Source organism: Panthera onca, chromosome A1 (genome assembly GCF_046562875.1).
Source record: "Panthera onca isolate mPanOnc1 chromosome A1, mPanOnc1 haplotype 2, whole genome shotgun sequence".
NCBI lineage: Eukaryota > Metazoa > Chordata > Mammalia > Carnivora > Felidae > Panthera > Panthera onca.
The window spans coordinates 226,683,242-226,707,922 of NC_138339.1; the positions used below are offsets into that span (position 1 = coordinate 226,683,242).

At 32.6% G+C, this 24,681-nt stretch overlaps 1 protein-coding gene across 11 annotated transcripts in view; it reads right to left on the reverse strand.

Annotated features, from left to right (window-relative positions):
- NBEA (neurobeachin) overlaps positions 1-24,681 on the reverse strand; it is a 678,106-nt gene that overhangs the window by 489,233 nt on the left and 164,192 nt on the right. For all 11 annotated transcript variants that reach the window (XM_078434421.2, XM_078434419.2, XM_078434413.2 and 8 more), the window contains 6 exons: positions 22,168-22,320; positions 20,838-21,006; positions 14,293-14,372; positions 13,507-13,569; positions 13,317-13,414; positions 9,279-9,371 (listed from right to left, as the gene is read on the reverse strand). In XM_078434421.2, coding sequence (XP_078290547.1) covers positions 9,279-9,371; positions 13,317-13,414; positions 13,507-13,569; positions 14,293-14,372; positions 20,838-21,006; positions 22,168-22,320 — 656 coding nt within the window. The remainder of the gene's footprint in view (positions 1-9,278; positions 9,372-13,316; positions 13,415-13,506; positions 13,570-14,292; positions 14,373-20,837; positions 21,007-22,167; positions 22,321-24,681) is intronic.

Here is a 24,681-nt window from a genome sequence, read left to right on the forward strand (position 1 = left end):
CTACTTTTGTGTGCTCAGCTATACATCTGAAAGGATTTCTGTTGTATTTTATTCAAAATTTCTAAGTTTCTAGTAGTACAAAGTATTTCAGGGTATCGTTTTACCCACTATTTTTCTCCTATAAGAATTCTTATTCACATGTTTAGTCTCCTATATTCTTTATCTTCTCTCTTTCTATTTTTGGACCCATGCTTTGGGAATTACAGTCCACTAATTTGGATGGACTGGAAAACAAATCATGAGCTAACGAGGCAGAATATCATTTTTGGTTCCCTACTTGAATCTTAAATGCTCTTCTTAAAAATAAAATTCAAAGATTCCACCATAGCCCCCTCCACTAGTTCTATTGCATTGAGTACGTAGTTTGATGACTCTCTTTTATCTCCTGTCTCTGGCTACTAGCCTTTAATGAGTTGCTATTTTTCTTTTTTACACAATTGAGGTCAGATCTCACTGCTGTGGGTTTCACATGATGGGATCCCTGCAGGTGCTGTAAGGTAGAGGACCGCCTAAGTATACTGATCTGTAGTATAAAACCTAGCTTGTTGTTAAGTCCTGGAGCCAGCATTGTGGCATCCCAATATTCCTGCACTCCCACAAATTCAAGGACAGGGAAGATTCAACCCATCATTTCAGATACTTCTTGGCCTTGCGGTGGTCACTTACATAGAAGCCAATGTTAACACCTCTCAGGAGGGAGGGGGGTGCAAAGGAGAGAAAGTAAGAGGCAGATATCTTTGACAGAAAAATGATCTCTCAAAATTTGCTGCTTTTTAGTCTTTTCTTTAGGCTTCTAACATAATTCTTCAGCTGCCCGTCATTCCCATGGGAGAGAAAACCCCTCACCAGTTGTCTTGTTTTCTCTGCTGCTACCCCAGGTACACAAAGGAACCAACATTTGCCTGAAGAAAGCCAATAGGTTAGATGTTGAAAATATATGGGAAGGAAACTTCTTTCCACCTCTCATACTCCCAGAACCTACATCACTACTTTTTGTTAACAGACAATTGGTTCTGCCAGAAAAACTGGATAATTTCAACTAGTTGAAAAAGAAACCATTAGGTTAAAACAACTGTCAGTATATAACTCTCAGGCCTGTAGTCAACACTACACACAGCAAGCTGATTCATTTAGAGTGTGATTAACTTGGAGAATTCACCCAGAAATTACAGGGTTTGAAGTTAAGACATCAGACAAATATACTTGGTTGAGAATTTTTATTTCCACAATGAACATTCAATAACATAGGCTTTGCAATTTTTATAAGCTAAAATTATCATAGTTGTATTACAGTACAGCCGTTTAGGCATTTTGATCATCCATTTGACTGATTTGTTAGATTCTGTTCTGAGGATAACTATAATCAGACCACTTCCATGAAAGAACAGTTTGGCTTTCTATTGAGCCATACACCCAAGTTAAGTTTTTCAGTTTTATATAGCTTTTTATTTTGAAAATTTTTAAGATTTACAGAAATGTTGAAAAGATAGTACAGACAGTACCCATATATTATTTACCCAACTTCCCCAGATGTTAATATCTTATCTAATCATGATACATATGTCAAAACTAAGAAATCAACATAAGTATAACGTTTTAACTAAACTACAGACTTTTATTAATATTTTACCCGTTTTCCCTAATGTCCTTTTTCTGTTCAGGACCCAATCCAGAGTACCACCTTTCATTTAGTCATCATATCTCCTTAAACTCCTCTGCTCTGCAGCAGTTTTCCTGTTCCTTGTTTCTCATGCCCTTTGACAGTTTTGCAGAGTATTGGTCAAGTATTTTGTAGAATATCCCTCGATTTGGGGATATAGGATACTTTCTCTGGACTAGACTGGGATTATTATTATTACTTTTAGAAGAATACCACAGAGATGAAGTGCCTTTCTCATTACATCATATCAGGGAATACATGATATCAACATGATACAGAACTGTTGATGTCAGCCTTAACCAACAGGGGAAATCACTGCCAGGTTTCACTATCCTTTGGAAAAAACCCAGCAAGTCCATCTCACACTCAAGTAGAGAGGATTTATTTGAGTTCCATCTTCAGGAGGAAGGAGTAGCTGTGTATATATTATTTGCAACAGACTTCTCAGTTTTAATGATGGATATCAAACCTATCTCTACTTCAGCTGACAAAGTATATGGATTATCTCACAACCCATATCCCAGGCACTTGACAGAAATTATAAACTAGGCATTGCAAAGGACCAATGCACCAGTCTTCAGTTTCGCTTCATTCATGGACCCAACTCAGATTCGCTGCCAGACACAAATAAAACACTGAGTTTGGGTGACATTTCATTTCTTAACAGTTTTAGAGACGATTTTCTTAGGTTTTGAGGTATATAATCAAAGCCTTTACAAACATTATTTCCTCCTCCCTAATAATTATGTGTTTTATTTGTTTCAAATCTTGAACAATAATAGTAATAATATAGTAGAAATACTTATCTACTGATCTAAATGATACTAGTATTTCATGTTTAAATTTTATATTTAAGATAAATATCTTATTATACTTAAGATATGACCTGTTTTTACCAGAATTACAGGTTAAATTGCACCTATTACCTTTTTGCCAAATATTTAAAGCATCATATTGCAATGTACTGTGATTAACTCTTTTAAATCTACTGTATCATTTATCCTTAAAACTCAGTGAGAAAGGAGTATAGTTTTACTCATGTAGGATAAAAACTGAGGCTCAAGGATATTTCCAAAACCATTCAAAAAATGTGTGGCTAAGCCAGGATCCAAACCAATGCAGTCCAACTTGACAGCCAATGAATTTTATGTATGTATGTATGTGTGTATGTGTGTATATATATATACACATATATATATGTGTGTATGTGTATATATATATGCACATATATATGCACATATATATATGCACATACACATATATATGTGTGTGTGTATATATACATATATGTGTGTGTGTGTATATATATATATACACATACATATATATATGTATGTGTGTGTGTGTGTGTGTGTGTGTATATATATATATATATATATATATATATATATATATATATATATATATATGTACATGTACCAATTCCCCATAAGGAGCCACTGTTTGTAATTTCTTGTTTCTTACATATTCTACTAGATTTTCTTAATGTAATATAGGAACTATTATATACTTATATCCTCTTTTTTATACAAAATTAAATCAAATAAACACTTACCTATACTATTTGTTTTTAATCATGTAACAATTTAGTTGTGATATTAATATACTGAGACTTAACAGTTTTGTTTTACAACTGCATGGTATTCCATTTAGTGAATAAACCATCATTTTTTTAGCAAATCCCCTAGTAATAGAAATTTAAGATTTCTCTTAACCCTTACAAATATAAACAACACAACGAGTACCTCTGAAGAATCATTATTTCACATGTGTACAAGAGATAAACTGCTGTGTTAAAAACTATATGTATTTGTAATTTCAACAGACATTCATCAAAATTAACACTTCACTCTAAATGGGACTATACTAATTTAAGTTCTGATGTGCGAGAATGCTTGCTCCCCACAACAATCTTGCTAACAAAGACAGGATGTGGAATTTTGAGAATTCTGTCAATCTAATATGTGAAAAATTATGTCTAATATGTGAAAAATTTAGTTTTAGGATATATTTCCCTTACACCAGTAGGACTCCCTTCTTTTTAAATATTTATATGCCATGCATATTCTCCTCTATAAGCTGACCATTCATGCATATCCTTTCCCCCTTTTTCTACTAGGTTGTCTTACGAGTTTCTAGGGAAGTTGTACAAAATGATCATGTAAAATTATTTTAATTTCTTCAGTTTTTATATTAATTATGGAAATTATAATTTATTTTATACATTCATATTTTTGTCCTTTATTAAGTTGCTTAATGAGGACATCCATTTATGTCATGAGTTTAAAAAAAACTAGCTTTTTAAATGACTTTTTGTATCCCAAATCATGATATTCCTACTTGTCTATTTATTAATTACTTTCTTCCATTTATTTGGTTATTCTTTTCCTAACTTAGACATTTTAATTATTTGTCTCTGTATTTTCTTTTTATTGCTGTATAACTACGGATATCCTTCTAAACACTTCCTGGGCTGTATCTCATAGGTTTGTGAAAGTTTTTTTTTTTTAATTCTGCTATTTGTCCATATAATTGTGGGTTTATTTCTGAGTTTTTTGTTTTATTCCACTGATCTGTGTGTCTACTTTTTATGCCAGTACCATACTGTTTTAATTACTACCACTTTATTTTTTTTTTACTAAATGTCTATTTATTTTAATTTTATTTTAAATGTTTTATTTTTGAGAGAGAGAGTGCAAGCAGGGAAGGAGCAGATAGAGAAGGGGACAGAGGATCCAAAACAGGCTCCGTGCTGACAGCAGCAAGCCCGATGTGGGGCTCAAACTTATGAACCGCAAGATCATGACCCAAGCCGAAGTCGGATGCTCGACTAAGCCACCCCTTTTATTTATTTATTGAAAGAGAGAGAGAGAGAGAGAGAGAGAGAGAGAGAGAGAGAGAGAGAGAGAGCATGCACATGCATGCACAAGTGGAGAGGGGGCTAAGAGAGAGGGAGGGAGAGAATCTCAAGCAGGTTCTGCGTTATCAGCACAAAGCCCAATGCGGGGCTTGATCCCATGAGATCATGACCTGAGCCAAAATCAAGAGTTGGATGTTTAACTGACTGAGCCACCCAGGCACCACTAATTACTACCACTTTGTAATATAACTTGAAATCTGGAATTACAATACCTCCAGTTTTATTTTTCTTTTTCAAGACTGTTTTCCATACAAATTTTAGGATTGTCTGTCCTAGTTCTGTGCAAAATGCTATTGGTATTTTGATAGGGATTGCATTAAATTTGTAAGTTGCATTGGATCATACAGACATTTTAACATTATATGTTCTCCCAATTCATAAGCATGGAATGTCTTATTTCTTTGTGTATTCTTAAATTTCTTTCATCGGTGTTTTATAATTTTCAATTTTTTTTAACATTTACATATTTTTGAGAGACAGAGAGAGACAGACCATGAGTGGAAGACAGGCGGAGAGGGAGAGGGAGACACAGAATCTGAAGCAGGCTCCAGGTTCTAAGCTGACAGCACAGAGCCTGACATGGGGCACGAACCCACAAACTGCGAGATCATGACCTGAGCTGAAGTCGGACGCTTAACCAACTGAGCCACCCACGCACCCCTGACAGTTTTCAGAATATGGATCTTTCACCTCTTAAGTTAGGTTTATTCCTAAACATTTTATTGTTTTTAGTTCAGTTGTAAAAGGAACTGTTTTCTCAATTTCACTTTCTGCTACTTCATTATGAGTGTATAGGGATACAACAGATTTCTGCACAATGATTTTGTAATCTTCAACAAAGGACTGCATATTCAATGGGAAACTGACAGTCTTTTCAACAAATGGTGTGTGGAAAACTGGACAGCCACCTGCAAAAGAATGAAACCAGACCAATATCTCTCCCCATACACAAAAACAAATGAAAACTGATTAAAGATCTAAATGTGAAACCATAAAATTCCTACAAGAGAGCACAGGCAGTAATCTTTCACCATCAGCCATAGCAACATTTTTCTAGATATGTTTCTTGAGGCAAGCCAACATAAACTACTGGGATCACGTCAAACTAAAATGTTTCTGCAGAGCAAGGGAAACAGCCAATAAAACTAAAAGGTAGCCTACAGACTGGGAGAAGATATTTGCAAATGACATATCTGAAAAAGGATTAGTATCCAAAATATATAAATACTGACATACGTCAATACCAAGAAACAAATAATCCAATTAAAAATGGGCAGACAACATGAACAGACATTTCTCCAAAGAAGACATATAGATGTCCAACAAACACATGAAAAGATACTCAATACCACCCATTATCAGGGAAATGTAAATCAAAACTACAATGAAATATCACCTCATTAGGGTTGGTGAGAATATGGAGAAAAAGGAACCCTCTTGCACTGCTGATGGGAATGCAAATTGGTGTAGCCACTATGGAAAACAGCATAGAGGTTCCTCAAAAAATTAAAAATAGAACTACCCAATGATCTAGGAATTGCGCTACTGGGTATTTACCCCCAAAATACAAAAACATAATTCAAACGGATATATGCACCCCTATGGTTATTGCAACATTATTTATAATAGCCAATCTATAGAAACAGCCCAGTCCATTGACAGATGAATGGATAAAGAAGATGTGGTATAGAAACACAATGGAATATTATTGTGATAATATTGTGAATAATATTGTCGATATTATCATAAAAAAGAATGAAATCTTGCCATTTGCAACAATATAAATAGGGCTAGAGAGTATAATGCTAAGCAAAATAATGCTAAGCAAAATGCTAAGAGAAAGACAAATACTATCTGACCTCACTCATATGTGGAATTTAAGAAACAAAACAAACAAGCAAAGGAAAAAAAAGAGAGAGAGACAAACCAAGAAACAGACTCTTAACTATAGAGAATAAGCAGATGGTTACCAGAGGGTATGTGGGGAGATGGGAGAAATAGGGGATGGGGATTAAAGAGTACACTCATGATAAAAAAATAAAATAAAATAAAATAAAATAAAATAAAATAAAATAAATAAAATAATTTTAATAAAATATTGAAAAAATTCTGCTGTTTGTATTTTCTCATTGACACAAAAATTGTTTAATAAACTTTAAATTTCTAGGTAGAAGAAACTTTGGTTTCTGACTTTGTTCCTATTTTCTAATTTTACTGTGTTTTATTAAAAGAATATTGTCTGCTTTGTCTTTATGTTTTAGAATTCTTCTTTGATGTATACTACTTTGATGTCAAATTTTTATAAATGTTCCATGTTAACATGGTACAGATTTCAAACTATATTAATCAGATTTACCTTACTATTTAGATTACTTTCCCCCTGGATTTTTTTATGAACCAAGATAGGTGAATTAAACTTTGTTTTAGTAATTGTATTATTTATCCCATAATTTCTTTTTTATGAAAGTTTCACCCTGTAACATTATGTATCCTTCTTTATGTTATTTATTGCTTTTAGGCTTGACTTCTAATTTGTCCAATATTAAGATGATTCCTGTTTTCCTCACTTGTATGCAGGTGGTATCACCTTTAGTTATCCTTTAATTTTCCGCCTTTCTAAATCACTTTATTTTTGTATGTTTCTTGCACATAGATCTGGGTTTTTATTATTGTGATCAATTGAATTTTTCTTAAAATAGGTGATTTAAGACTAATATTTAAGACCAATGGTATACTTTTGTGCTGACCATTCTAGGAAAATTCTCCCTGGTACTCAGAATGATCTTTTAAAATGGATGCTAAAATCTTATATTAGGACTTCACTGAATTATAGCTTTAAATATTTGTTTAGTTCCACTGTTCTGCTTTTCTTAGTTGGAAATTCAATTTAGGCCACTACTGGAACTTCCATACTTTCTATAGCAATCATTTTCTCTCTAATTTTTCTAAACTCTTATTATATTTCTTAAATTTCTCATATTATTTGCCTTGTTTTCATTTTTATCTTCTGTGTATCTTACTATGCCAACCACATAGTTCATCTTCCTTTGAGTTTCTTCTGATTTCGTTTTTATTTGTATGGAAGTTTTTTTCTTCAATAAAAATAAAATAGAAACTTTCCTCCAAAGTTCTGTTAGTCTATGATCCAACACTTCTGTGTTATCCTACCATGTCTTCTAACTTTATGAAATTCTGCTTAGTAGTACTCCTTCCTCAGCAGCAATTCATATCTTACTTTTTAAACTTATGGTAAATTTCTAATTTGCTAATTTAATAATTGCAATTATTTACCAATTTAATAATTGCAATTATTATGTATTCTATAGCAATATTTTTCCAGTGAGTGTTCTTATCTGCTGGTTAGTTTTTGTATTTTTTTTTTAAGATTTGTTAATGTTTTTCATTTATTCTGAGAGAGAGAGATTCAGAGAGAGAGAGAGAGAGAGAGCATGAGCTGGCAAGGGGCAGAGAGAGAGGGAAAGGAGAGAGAAGAGAATTCAAAGGAGGCTCCATGCTGTCAGCACAAAGCCCGATGTGGGGCTCGATCCCACAAACTGTGGGATCATGACCTGAGCCAAAACCAAGAGTCAAGGCTTAACCAACTAACCCACCCAGGTGCCCCTCTGTTGGTTAGTTTTGCTTAAGTTTTCCACATTTCTATATTTTTCAATGTGTCTTCTTAACAATTTTTAAGAGGTTGCATCTAGGGCTAGAATCCTTTAATGTCTCCTAGTCAATTTCTCTTACTTAACCAAAGTTAAATGAGCAGTCCTTTTCTCTTAATATTAAAAGTACACATGCTTCTCAGTCTCAGTATTCAATCAACTAATACACATTTACAGTTCCTCAAATATGTATAACTCCTTCCTACAATCCTGGTTTTGGTGAACTATTCCCTATATTTATAATATGTCTATTTTCACTTACTTGACTATCAATTTGGTACCAAAATAAAAATAATATCTACTCTTCCAGACTATTTAGCATGTTTGAGACGTTTTACCTAGATCGTGTGTAGTTTTCATCAGTGTTATCAATAAACTCTCTGAAAATTTAAATACCAAAATGAAATGACAACAGTGAGGTTCTGAGAGGAGCTGCATATCTAGCAATAGTTAAATGATACCCTGTTGGGCTCATTTGTATAGAAAATGGATTTTATAAAGAATAATTTTGCACTGGACAACATAATATGAAAAATACTCATTATATCAGCAAGTGACAGTATCTAAATTCTAGACTTTGGGGAAAAAAGAAATACTCTAGGATCTTCAAATAACAAAAATAATCCATAGGCCTCAATGTTAGAAAAAAATACAAATAATAATGACTTAACATGTCAGCAAAAGAGCAGCTCTCATATACACTGTATTCCCTGTGTCACGAAAGTTTTCACTGAAATCATATCCATGTGATTTATTTGATTTGATGAAATACGTTATTACATCTTTAAGATGAACAGTATTTTCTTCAGCAAATAGAAATAAACTATATTACTTAAATTGTGAATTTGTTCTATAATCTACTATTAATAAACATGCTTTCATAAAACACTTTCACAATTTTTATCATAGGAAGCTATTCTTTTCCACTGTAAGATTATTCAAGTCAAATTTCATGTTATATTAGATACGAAACTACTAAAAATACAATTTAAATAGATATTTTCACAATTCATTATGAAAAACATCAACTTACTTGTGACCTAAATGCTTCAGAAAGTATCCCAGAACCTTCAGAGCTTGAACCCAAATACTTTCACTTTTAGAGGCCAATAATTTGTAGATTACTCTAAAAAATACAGAAATAAACGACCTTTTAAGCACCTACAAATATTAAAAATAGAAGCACTATATACTTTACAAACAAACCATAAATATAAAAAATATAAAGTACCTCTCAGGATTTAAAATTCTTTGGAAAAATTAAAAATTATCATATTTTACAAATTTTTCTATAAACTTGGTCTTCCAATAAATACTCAAACATTCAATGTGATCCGTTGCTTATAAGCACTGCCTTCCAGGCATGTTGAAAAGACATTTTTTCTATTTTAAGATACATGATTAGTTAAGCCACATTTCCCCTTCTATTAGAACTGCCTCTGACATTTCTACATAATGACCTTTTTTTCTTGTTTATTGGATCATGGATAGATAGTTGCCCAATTATTTCTCTTTTCTGAGCATTTGGAATGAGATCTGAGAAACAATATCTAGCACTTTGGGGGCTCCTGAATAAAAAAAGTATTTAAAATAGAAAGGATAATGCAGTCTTGTTTTGTTCACATAGATGAGTCTATACACAAAAGGAAGAACAAAGCAACCATACAGGAAGTAGCAGAGAAAGCAAAGTTGTTTCCTTCTAGCTTTCCAATTCCTTGTTCTTATCCTAATGAGATTTCTATAACAAACGCATTATTCTGTTTTTACTTTAATCGGTTTGAGAATTTTTCTGTTACTTGGAGCAAAAAAGTCTCTGCTAGCAACACAAAACCTCACCTAACCTAACCTAACCTATAGAGGCACTTCATATACTATATAAGAATAGGGCTATATTCATTATTACATTTATAAATATCTAAAAATGTTTGTCTTTTGTTTTCTTCAAAACATAGAAGTATTTTTTCTATAAGGTAGTAGTGGGTAATAATTCTTTTAAAACTCATTCTACAATTTAAGAAAGTTCTTTGAAGGTGGTGGTGGGGCCTATAAAATTGGGATATGCTTTACTGTATTAAATTCTTTTTGAAAAATAAAATGTCATTTTATATTTTTAAAATGAAGTAATCTAGGCCAAACAAAAAAGTTGGTATTAGAAGATACAGTACAATTTTTATATTATTTCAGTAACATTAACAAAGGGAAACAAATAACTTAAAGCTAGTGACATCTGTTTTATGTTTAATAATGGCTTATACTATTAAAAAAGAAAATAATATATTGTTGATATTGCCTCTTGCTTGTGTGTTACTCAATTGAAGAACAGACTAGGTAAACTCTAGAGGTAACTATTTCCTTTAGAAGATGAAGTTTTTCAAAAGCCTCAAGTTCCTAAATAAATACGTATTTACACTGAAATTGACTTTTAGAATGTTTAAAGACAAAGATCAGTAATGAAAAAAAAAAGAACAAGTATGAGACTAGGAAAGTTATACATGTCAGGAAAAGAACTATTCAGGAAATCGTGAGAAAGAACTTTCAACAGAAAAAATAATCTTGAGAACAGAAGTAGAAGCTCACAGCCTAAAAATGTGACTAGCTTCAGACATGGAACAAGAAACTCCCACAGAATTCCCATTTTCTAGAAATAACTTCAAATTTAGGTATAACAAAGGCATAAGATCCACCCAGGACTAACAGAAATTATGATTGACAAGTGAAACATGGAAACATCGAGGGCCATCATTCATCTACATTACATAGGATTTTCTTCACAACTAGATAAGTAAGTGTTCCTTACAAAACAAGAAACAAACAGTGGATTTGCAATACAATATGAATAGGAAATTTACTGACAAATCAGTTAATGAATCTACTTGCAATATAATACGATAATTAGGTGAATCCTAATTCATCTGTTTGAGCTTACTATATTAAGTCAGAATATTGTCTATATTGAGATAAGTACTTATTTGTTCTTTTCTTTAAAGAATTTCAGATATAAAAATACCACATTTTTAGCTACTCAGTTCAATGTCGTATTTCATATTTCACACGGTCTTCCTTAAAGTCAGTTAAAATATCACCAAACTTAAATTCATTCTTTGTATTCATTTCTTAGTGTGTATAAATTATAATTAATCAGAAGTTTCCCCAGAAAATATTTTATATGTAACTGTTATCCTTACGTACCTACTTTCTAGGATACAGACCATTAAATGTCCTATAGAATAAGCCTACTTTTTCCATATTTTTAACAAAGCCTACAGTCACCACATTTTTTTCAAGTGGAAAAAGTGAAGTAGAAATTCTTCCATCTCTGTCATTGTTTTGAACACATTGGTGACAATATGACACGTTTAGCAGGTGTCAATCATGAGCAACCAGGTCTTGGTATTCATTGTGCCTAATCATTCCATTCACACTATACATTTAAATTACTATTTCACTCCCCTAAAGACCTAACCACTCTCCTTTGTATGATCATATTTTTACCATGTCAAAGTAATGAAAAATCCTATGTCTGCATTTCATATTAACCAATCTAAGGTTGGTATCATCCACAGGGATGAGGAGGATATTTTCAATTAATTCATTAATCAATTAATATAATAAATAAAGCAGATACTAGGATCTAAGGTCAAGGATACTAATTGTTCAATCTAAATATAATTTAAGAAGAGAAGTATAACTGTATTATATTATTAAGTTGGAACATATGAAACTGCCATTATTTATTTAGTAAACAGTTAAGTATCAGCAATTTTATATAATTCAACCTCATAGTAAGAAAATATTTGTAGTTGTTAATAATTAAACGTGTAATCTTCTTCAAACAGATTAGCAACTCCATTGTAAACTCAAAAGTATTATTGATATCACAAATAGGACAGCCACATAGAAACGACGTGACTGTTTTCTCTGATCTAGAAAACGGTCACTTGCTGATATAAATGGCCAAATAAAAGATGTGCTAATAAAATACCTTGGCAGGTATATTATTTCAAAATTCTTTTTATAACCTGTGGAAGCGCACTGAGTTGCATATGGCATAACTTACATTTCCTCTTCATTCTAATAATTAAGACTTTACAAAAATAAAAAAGGAGAATCCCTAAGGGCCTGGGGTATAGGTTAAGTTCATAAGAATACTAATCAAGGAACTATTTTTCACTTATCTACATAATTACTTACAGTCATTCTGACTAAAGTTAGTCTTCATCTTTTTTTTTTTTTTTTTAACGTTTATTTATTTTTTGAGACAGAGAGAGACAGAGCATGAACGGGGGAGGGCCAGAGAGAGGGAGACACAGAATCTGAAACAGGCTCCGGGCTCTGAGCTGTCAGCACAGGGGCCCGATGCGGGGCTCGAACTCACGGACCGCGAGATCGTGACCTGAGCCGAAGTCGGCGCTCAACCGACTGAGCCACCCAGGCGCCCCAGTCTTCATCTCTTTTAATTTTGTCCTTTTGTTCCAATTGTATTGCCACTGCCCTAACCCATCATCCCCAATACTGATGAATAAAATAATCTCTCTACTCTTTTTGCTACATCAGTTTTATCCCTCTCCAGTTCATTTTCCACACTGCTGACTGTAAATCAAAACAAAATGGAACTCTAAGCAAATCAGTTCCCCTTTCAAAATATTTTATTTCGTCACCAACAAAATATAAAATCTGAACTTTCTATTATGTGGACCTTCCAAATCTGTTCACTATATATTTCTTGAGACTAAACTCATATAATTTTCTAGTGCTCTCTTTTGCTGAAATATACTATGCTCTTTTGTCTTCCTGAAAAATATATACATATGTATTTGTTCTTCCCACTACTTGAAAAGTCTTTACTACAGCAACAATTTAATTACTCTTTTTGAGACCCAACACCCATTCTTGATATATTTCACCAGTTTTCTTGAGTATTAGAAGATCAATACTAGTTTCTCCACTTATCCCCTTCTTGTATATGAGATTTTGCTGTATTTATTCAAAAGTTCCTAGAGTAGGGGTTATTCTAGGAAGCAAAACTGTACTCAATTCAAGTCTATTAATAATACTAATATTATAATCATACCTTATTCCATTTCTTTGATCAAACGCTGGGATCATTGAGGCTGGATGTTCTGACATTAAAGCCACTAGCAACTGTAACACATCATGAATATTTTCATCCTGCATAGGGATCACCAATATTTCTATAGTTAATATTTTATTCTACTGCTTTGAATAAAATAATTAAGACAAAGACCCAGACCATGTCCTACCTCATGCATGGTAAGTAGGTAATTTAATATACTCTGAAGTTCATCTTCCTTGACCCCTCGGTCCTAATTTTTAAAAAAATGTGTATTACTTAATTTTAAGTCTAAAATTAAAACTTTAAATTAGACAGGCATCAAAACGATCATTTAAAAAATGTGAACAATTTAAAAGTAGTGATGTTTTCATTAAAATGTTTAAATACTTCATAATTCATAGACTATATTATTTCGAGTTAAATAAGTAAATATTTGGAACGCTGTATCTAGTCTTTTGAAGTTGCTGATTTGATTGACCACCACTATCAAGAGTTGGTATATTGTGATCATCTAAACTGTATTCATATTACTATTTTCTAAGAATTTATTCTTTTCTTAAAATGATGCAAATTACTGCAAAACTTTATAATATCAATTGTGCATATATTACCTTTGTTTTTCATTTCTCTTTATCTTAATCTTTTAAAAATCCTACTGTGATAAAAGATATAATGTAAGACTTCTCAAACAGGTATACAGACTGTTTTCTGGAATAAAAACTTTATGCTCATTTCTAATGCATATGTTCCTTCTCCATTTCAGATATATCTCTTAGAATGGAGGATCTCAAAAAAGGATTAACAAAAGGTGAAGTTTCACAAAAGTTAACAGTAAGATTTACTTTAGAGTGTTAAAAGCTATTCATAAGTTAAAGATAGCTACTGCTAATTTTACAATATTGATTTTAAACTATGCCAAAAATTCTTTTACACTTAATATATTGAAATTCTAAATTATGTAAAATTATTTTACCTTTAGTATGAGCTGTTTCAGAAAAAGTAGCATAAATGCCCGTAGAGATATAATTTCTTTTTGTGATGGCCGGGGACCATCTAGAATAAAACAGAAAACAAAAACAAAAACAAAAGGAAAAAAAAAAACCTCACGATATTTAACAAACATAATGCAATTATGTTGGAACACTATGGAATTCTTTAATAGTTGTATTTATTATAATACTCGTTAATATTAATGCTATATAATTTCAATTATATCAGAGGATCCAAGCATTTATTTTCAGATTTTGGCAATTTCAAATTATTCGCCAAACTTGAGATTTGGAGGAAAGAATTACTTTTTAAATAATTATAATATCATCCATTCATAAGTGCATAATCATCAAGTGTTTACATTAAATATTTTTTTCCTACTTTTATTAATAGGTTCCGTCTTCCCCCAAATCCAAGTTTTCCTAACATTTCTTTCATCTTCAATTAAACCAGTCTTCATTTAAAGACCATCTCCATTTCACCCCACACATTATATGATAAAGCACAGAAAAGTGACATGCTAATGTTTGTTTTGCAGCTTTTTTTCCTATGTGACTTAAATATACTAAATACATATTATGGTGGACACTCAATAAATGCTTATGAGTGAATAAATGAATGTGAACAGTTACAGTATACGTTAATTTCATCATAACATCTAAATTTCAAAGTAATTAATTGCAAATATCTAATTACCAATAAATGAGAACATTCAATGATATGTCATACATATAATGTAATAATTAAATTATACCTTTAAGTATGTAGCTAGAACCATAAAGCTTTCTTGAAGCAATGAGGATTTACATAGCTTCTTCATAAGTTTTAAAATAAAAATCACTTTATGTATAATTTATAACATTCACTCAATAAATATTTACATGCAAATTATTATCAAATAATCCATTCCATCTACTCTTGAGAAGGAAATCTCTTTCTCATTTCCCAGACTGCACTCTACATTTTTTGCCCCACTGCTGGCAACAGGATACAAGCTACCCTTTCCTTCCTTACCAATATTTAGTATTAATTTTTCAACTCTTTTTCATGGTGAAATATAGCACATATATAGAAGATGTAAACATACACCTTAATTAAGAGCTCAGAATTAATACCTGTATAATCACTTTGTAGATCCAGATACTGAACACTGACAGCAAACTGGCAAAGAAAGCCAGTAACAACCGGTGTGCAGGTAAAGGAACTACATAAGAGTGGAGAGGTGAGGTCCTGACTTAAATCAGATTAAATAATTGCAGATTTCTGATTTTTGCTGTGTAAGTGCTCCCATCATGACTGAATTCAAGATCAATCTACTAATAGTTTAAAAACGAGGTTGTAAAATCCCTGAATATTTAACAACCGGCTGCACAGCAGCTCGCTCCAGTGCACTGAAGTCCTCACCCCACGCCAGTCCTCAGCTCTAAGCTACATCTTGATCACATCCTCCATCCCAACCCAGTAGAGACAGCCATTATCTTAGTAATAATACCCTTACTTCCATTTAATGAAATTAGAAAAGTTTTATACTGTCTGAAAGTGTCAGTTGTTTCTTTTTCTACTGTAAGGATAAGAATAAAAATCGTGGTTATGTCATAGGATATTTTGTAATGGTTAAATAGATCAACATATGTAAAGGGATCAGAATAGTCCCTGGTCCATTTTAATCATAAGCACTCAGTAAATGTTAGCTATAATTACTATTGTCAGATATTGTACAATGTAAAGGGCATGTTGGAAAAAATACATACATATGTGTGGGTTTTAAGCATATACATGATACGGATCCATATTTTACAAAAAAAGATGTATCTTACAAATATAAAATTGAGTGATGTAACAAATCACAAATGTACCATTTATATAAAATACAGAAGCTAAACAATCAATAGGTTAGGAATCCATACATAAATAGCAAAATGGTAAAGCACAAGTAAAAAAATAATAAGCCCTCAAGCAAGGAAAAGGCATAAAAAACCTAAAACAAAAAACATAAAACATAAAATTGAGGATGGGGTTATCTCTATGGCTAGGAATGGGAAGAAGATATGACCAAAGGACAGGGACATACAGGTTTATGGTAATGTTCTTTTTCTTAAGCTCGGTGAGACCTATGAAAGGTTTATCACGTATTAACATATTTGCATTTATGACATATTCAAAAATACAAAAATTATGAAACATGCCTCATCTGAAGGACCTACACGTAGACACGTGTAAAACTGTGTCTGTATGAGCAGAGAAAAAGAGGGTAGAAGAACATACAAGACTGGTAATACTGGCTCCTTGAGAGAACAGTAAGTTGTTTTTTTTTAATAGGCCTTTGTATGATTCCATTTGCTAATGATATCTGTTGCCATGATATCTGTTAATATGAATTTTTATAGTGAACCTGATATAATAATAATTTAAAGGACAAAAGTTTTAAATAAGAGTCAAAGCAAAAAGATCCTAGCTCTCAAGTCAGAGCCTACATATGAATTAGTAAGTACTACGAAAAGCTAGCATAGTACAAATTGACTATTGTTAAAAGAAATCATTTTAGTTCAAAATGGTATTAAAAAAAAGTTATTTAGAAAGCTACGTTTCAAGTCAGAACCTCACATTTTACTAAATATCAAAATTAATTTCAGATGGATTAAAAATAACAAATAAAAAGATGCATTAAAAAGAATAAATCAAACTATAAAGAAAAACAAATTCTCTCCACTTTCTTGTCAGTTTTCTTCACAATATATTTATTTGGTTTCTTCCCTCCTGTCTCCTTGAGGCAGTCAGAGCCAGCCAGGTTAAGGGCCCTGGGATAGGAGAAACCAACAGAGCTCAAGGAGACACCAGAGTTTGGCAGGGCCAAGGAGGCAAGTAAGTCTGGCAGGACCTTCACGGTCATGGGGAGGAGACAACAAGAGCCAGGAGTGGGGTCAGCGGCAAAGAAACAATTAGGGCTAAGGAGGTGACAAGGACCATCCAGAGTTAGAGGTGAAGAGATGGTCAGAGCTGACTGGCAACGTCAAAGCTGAGAAGGTGATGGTGCATGTGTCGGAACACTGTTTCATAAAGTAGAATGAGCAAATGTATAAATATATTAAAGATAATGTAAGCCAAATTTTTCAATATTGAAGGAAGAAAGCTATAAATATAATAAGTTTGAGACTACACTGAACCAAGTGGTTTTAAATCAGAATTGAAGGTATCTATGTATAAACTTGTGTTTCCTACATCCATGAAGAATGCCTAGAAGCGGTAACACTCAAAGAGCAATAAGCAAAATAAGCACACTAACTAACACCCAAATCTTGGCTTCTGAAACCATATCCACCAACCAAACCAGGGCTCCTTGGAGAAATGTCTGATTCCAGGACTGAGATAAGTATAACATGAACCAAAAACTCTGGCTCTCTTGTGGGAAAGAGCCAGGACTGAAAAATTATGGACATCTGTCATAAAGACCCCAAAACTAAGGTGAAAGTCTCCTACTAGCCAAATCTGAGACAACTTTAACATCGAATAAATAATGATACAACCCAGGGTATACTCTCTGGGCTAAATCCGTTAAAACTTAAAAATTTCAATTTGTTTGAAACAAACTGTATCTATTCATTTACACACTGTCTATGGTTGTTTTTGTTATACGCTGGCAGAGCTGACTACTTGCAACAGACACCATAAGGCTCCCTAAGCCTAAACTATTTCTGTGTGGCCCCTTGCAGAGAAAGTATGCCAACTATTCATGTAATACACTGAATAAAATAGAAATCCATGAAATATTTGCTGATATAAAATGAACAAATAATTGGAAGAGAAAAAAACAAGTTCCTCCTTACAAACTAATAAATGGCTTAGGAAATAATGTCATTTAGCAGCAATCACAATAAAGATCAATTATGACAAGAGTCACTGATGAACTAAAACCAGTAAGTGAAGGTTTGTTGAAGAACAGGATATTTACATAGTCTCAATGTATTTCTCCACCAAATACTTATTATCCCAAAAGAGAAAGTAGTAATTTTATAATGAAGAATTCTGGCAGACACCACATTAATCAAATGATCAAAATTAACATCTCCAGTAATACGACAACTGAACTTCTTGACGTGATACAATGTGACAGAATTGGTATGACTTGTGCGTGACTGCATCCAAAAATGAAAAACCTGAATCATCATGGGCAAATATCAAACAAATCCAAATTAAGGGACATTCTACAAAGTAATTTGCTTCTATTCTTCAAAAATGTGAAGGTCATGGAGGACAAAATGCTAAAAATAACTATTCTATATTGAAGAATATTCAAGTGACAAGGTAACTTAAATGCAATATATGATTCTCGAATTGGATTAAGAGGAAAAAAAAGAGATTTTTTTCTAAAAAGGGTATTATTGGAATAATTGGTGAAATTTAAATGCTATCTTTGGATTAGATGATACCATTGTATTAATGTTAAATTCCTAGGATTTAAATGGTTGCCTTTGGTTATCTAAGAGAGTGTCTTTTTGGAAATTAACAGGAAAATATTTAAGGTAATAAGGTATCACATCTACAATTTATTCTCGATTTAGAAAAAAATACACATATATGTATGTCTGATTATATTTACATAAAATGGAGAATGATAAAGTCTATGTGGTAAAATATTAAAATACTGGGAAACATGGTGGAGTTTTAGTAATTCTTTATAAGATTCTTACAACTTTTCTGTAAATTATAAATTAGTTTTCTGAAGCAGAAATTAGTATGTGTGAATATATGATGTGCCTGGAGTAGAGAAAACTCTACCATGCTATAGTGTTAGAGAACAAGGGCTCTCAGTCACATACACATGATTCAAATTTTAGTTCTATCACTTTGTACCAACTTTCACCTTCCTGACGTACAAAATAATAGTGATACCGACTACAAGCTATATGTATACTCCTATGTGTATGTGTAAACATGTCTATGTATATATAATTACATTACATATAAACAATTGAACAAAATTAACAGATGGAATGCTTAGCAGAGATTCAAACTCATGGTGAACATCTAGTAAATTTTAGGCATTATCAAGATTAAAAGCAATAAAAAAGTCATAAATGACAGAATAATATATCAGACTGTATAATATAACTTTTAAAGACCTATCATTAAAAGACACAAAATAAGCTAATAAATGAATATTAGAATACTTCTACGTTATTTTCCCTTACTGAAAATTAAAAAAAAATTTTTTTTAATGTTTATTTATTTTTGAGAGAGAGAGAGAGACAGAGTGTGAGCCGGGGAGGGTCAGAAAGAGAGGGAGTCACAGAATCTGAAGCTGGTTCCAGGTTCTGAGCTGTCAGCACAGAGCCCCATGTGGGGCTCAAAATCACAAACTGTGAGATCATGAGCTGAGCCGAAGTCAGACGCTCAACAGACTGAGCCACCGAGGCGCCCAAAAAGATTTTTATAAAACAAAAATTTTCAATGTCTTTGTGAGTATGCTGAGAAAAGCACTCTAACATATTACACAGTAACTACTCTCAATAATCCTACATAAATCAAAGACAGAAGTTAATTATTATATACACAGGTGTAAACACTGCATTATTTATAAAATCAAAATTTTAGGGGCGCCTGGGTGGCTCGGTCAGTTGAGCATCCGACTTCGGCTCAGGTCATGATCTCACGGATCCTGAGTTCAAGCCCCATGTCAGGCTCTATGCTGACAGCTCAGGGCCTGGAGCCTGCTTCGGATTCCGTGTCTCCTTTTCTCACTGCCCCTTCCCCATTCATTCTCCGTCTCTCTCTGTCTCTCAAAAATGAATAAACGTTAAAAAAATAAAATAAAATAAAATAAAATAAAATAAAAATTTTAGAAACATGTAAATGGCACATTCTTTTGGATTGCTATGTAGAGCCAAAAAAAAAAAAAAAACCATAAGAAAAAAAAATCAAGAAAATCTCAATTTTGTTAAGAGAGTTTAAGTATTTCATACATTTAATTCAATGAAATTTAGTGGAAGCACACACACCAAACATGTAACAGTTACTATTCCTGGGATTTGGGTATAAATAATATATTTCTTGTATATCATTTTATTTTCTATGCTGAGTATGTATTTTTATATAATTAGGAAAATTAGCAATAACACAATGAAGAATATAATTAATTTCTACCATACTTAGAATAAAGGGTAAAGTCTGGGGTAAAATATAAAAAAAAAGGCAACAATCTCAAAGCACCAAAACAACTATATTCGAACACAGTGGCCATGATCAGTTTCATCTGTTTTTAATACTGTGCCTATATCTTCCCAAGTATCAACAAGTACACTGGCTAAAAGGCAGAATATTATTTTTTACCTGCCTTTATTCTAAAAATAATTTAATATTAAAAATCCATAAACTTCTCTATCACAAAAAGCTCTCAACACATAGGGCTACTATCTAAGAAAGACAATAGTTCAGGATATTTTCATAACCATGCACATCTGTTCCCTATAACAGTACTCAGCATACAGAACAGTAATAGTACCATGAATACAGTGGTAGTGTTGTACTTACCTAATCCTTTAGGTGTAATGCCACTACTGTCAGCAGGATTAATGACCCAGTAGTAATATTTTAATGTGTGCATTAGCTGTAATACTGTTCCTACTCTGCGTATGGTGGTATAAATGGTAGCAGTTCCAATAAATTCAGCAGACAAGTAAGTGTATAGGGAGAGCTGAACCTAATACAGAATATTAGCAAAGCATTAAAATAAATTTAAAATGCCTCAAGTGTTTATTATAAATATACATTTTAATTTAAATGCAAATTAGTAAAGGCCAAGAAAGAACCATTTATTATGAGGTTAAAAATAACTTTTAATTAAATATTATTTATATTGAAAAAATCTGCAGCCAACACATTCTAATAAAACTTATTTTAATAAAAGTAATCTAGTGGGTATTACCAATGAAATAATTTTAAATGACTTAATAATCTATCAAAAGTATCTGATAGGAAGACCAAATTATTTAAGAAGTTAACTAGACTAAAGCCTTTAATCAAAGTATATTTCAGCAGCTGAAAGAAACAGAACTAATATCTATCAGCTATATCATACTTGGAAAAAATATACATAGTCCTATATCCTAAAAGTTCAGGTAGTTTCAAATTTTCTTAAGCCACTCCCACAGTATCAGAATCTAAGCATGTAAGCAGAGAGAGGACAAGCCAAACATCTTGTTTAAAAAGTGAACAAACATCAAGTTTGAATTTAGCACCACAATTAACATGCTAAACAACAAAGGTCAGAACTTATATTATGTAACCAAAGTTGTATGGGAAACTTGAAAACTGTAAAAGGAAGCTCACATTCATGAAAAATGTCCGTTATTATTGACTTCCAGTAGACTATAACAGGGCTAAATCTGGCTAAATTTAGGTTAAAAAAATAAAAATTTTATCTTGATATCTAAAAAACAATGTATATCTTTATTTTTAAATAATGTTTACAATCATGATATAAACTCTGTATTTACAATAAAAGCAATTTTCCAGTCACTGTGATTGTACTTATCATGGCATAATTAGTTACCTGTTACTTTCTGTTTTCTTAGTCTTAATAATCAGTGTAGCAAATTCTTTCTTGGAAAGATATGAATCACAACCACTAACTTCAGAATGCAGTTATTAGATCCAGTTTAATTTAAACTACAGTTTCATTTAGTTTAATATTTACATATTTCATATTTTGATTGCTGATTCTGTGGAATTCAACTGCTTCAGGTTGACTATAAAACAGGTTGAAAAATCCAAACAAATGTTTTCCACTGGATAGTTTAGGTCCATAACTATAATTTATGATATTACACTAAAATGAAATGAATGAGAACAAAACGTATACCTTTGCAGGTGTATGTATCCAGATGGCTGGGTTGAATAAAATGTGATCACAAAGCTGCTTTAGCAAAGGTGCTCCGTGAGATAAGCCATCAAGGTACTTTGCAAAGGACAAAAATTGCTCCAGGACAGCTCTAGTTATATGGACTCTTGATGACTGAAGAAAAGGAAAAGATTTTCAAGCTAAAAATACCCAGAACATCACATTTTAAAACTGCTGACTTGCAATAAGTACATATGCATTTTCCATATCCACCCCTAATACGTTAAGTATAATATAAAACTGTATATTTCCTTCAGCATTCAAAATCTAATTATATTCAGAAACATAACATTTTAAGATAATTCTCTTAAATGACAGTTTGTTATCTGAATCCCTTTCCAGAACACCTGCAGATAAATAACTCAGGTTAAATGCCACTCTCAACCCAAGCTAAAGAAATAAAGTAAGTTATGAATAAAAATGGTCTCAACCCATTTTTGTGTGAGTTGACTAAAGAAGAGATCTCAAAGAAAATTAAAATCGAATACAATTAATACCATGATCACACACACGCATGCACGCACGCGCGCACACACACACACACACACACACACACACACACACACACACAAATATTGGGAAAGAGAACTATCATGAGATCCAAACCAACTGGAAAACAAATTGACCCCACCATTCCACTAAAGCCTTTCTTCATAAAATCACAAATGAGTTGCACATGGACAAATACAAAACATTTAAAAAGGCAAATCTCACTTTCCTGGAAATACCGCCCCCTTTGGCTTTCATGACCCTCAGATTACTCCCCAGTGCCTTCTGCTTAAAAGATGGGAACTGATGGGGCACCTGAATGGCTTAGTAGGTTGTGTTGGACTCTTTGTTTAGGCTCAGGTCATGATCTCACGGTTTGTGAGTTCCAGGCCCACACAGGGTTCCACACTGTCAGCACTGAGGTTGCTTGGGATTCTCTCCTCTCCCTGTCTCTCTGCCCCTCCCCAACTCATGCTGTCTGTCTCTCTCAAATAGATAAATAAATTTTTAAAATTAGCTTACAAAATGTTTATTTAAAAAAAAGATGGGATAAGGGGTGGGTGGGAGAGGAAACTGTGTGATGGGCATTGAGGAGGGCACCTGTTGGGATGAGCACTGGGTGTTATACGGAAACCAATTTGACAATAAATTTCATATTAAAAAATAATAAATACAAATTTTAAAAAAGATGGGGACTGCTGAAACTTATCTTCTCGCTCCTATAAAACCACTCTCCCTAGACGATATTTTATACTTCCACAGCTTCATGTAACAATACCTCTATTCTAAACACTCCATCAAGATTTTCAACTGCCATCACCAATACATAACCTACTATCAATGCCATTTAGAGAAATGACAGACCTTCCATAATTTAAACCAAACCTTAAAGCTGCATTGGTCAATATAGCAGTCACTAGCTATTTGTGGCTACTGAGCCCTTGAAATGTGGCTAGTCCCAGGTGATAGTGTTGTAAGGAAGTATACACTGGATTTTGAAGGTTTAGAATAAAATACAATACAAAGTATCTATTATCCTTTTTTAATTGAGTATATGCTGAAGTGATAATATTTTTGGATACATAAGGTTAAATAAAATACATTATTGTATTAATTTCACATATTATGTTATGAGACATTTTTATTTTTTTATTTTACTTAAAAAAAATTTTTTTAATGTTTATTCATTTATTTTGAGAGAAAGAGAGACACACACAGAGCGTGATTTGGGGAGGGGCAAAGAAAGAGACAGGATGTGAAGCAGGCTCCAGGCTTTGAGCTGTCCGTACAGAGCCTGACATGGGGCTAAAACCATGAACCACGAGATCACAAACTGAGCTGAGGTCCAATACTTAAATGACTGAGCCACTCAGGCACCCCTATGAGAAATTTTTACATAACATACAAGGCTTGCATTATATTTTGACTGGACAATGCTGCTTTGGAGTATAATTTCAGATGAAAATATTATAGAGTAAATGCTGTTCTTTAAAAGCTGATAATTCAAATTCAAATGTGAAAAATATGTATTACTACACAAATGTTTCCTTCCTCATCTGGTGATCTTTTTTGATCCTCCCTAGGATAAAGAATCACCTACCACTAAACCCTGAAGCACAGGTCACATCACATCTTTATCTCCATTACCAGGGATTAAAGTCCAAATAATAGTATAGGATAATTAAGGTCTAAAAAGGACTAAACTGTCTTACCAATTTTACTTCCCATATGGTATACCTACACTCATCATGCTCATAACAAAGGCAACTCAATAAATTTGACACAAGCATGCCATGCATTTCATAAGGGGTCACAAACTCATATGAGTATAATATTCAAATAGTTAACAACAATGTATGAATTAGGGTAGGAGACAATAAACAGTGAGAACTGATGAAGGTACCTAAAGGAATAAAAGTAAAATAAATAAAATAAAATTCAAAACTAGAAAACTTTTCATTGGGCCAAATAAATTATTTCTACACC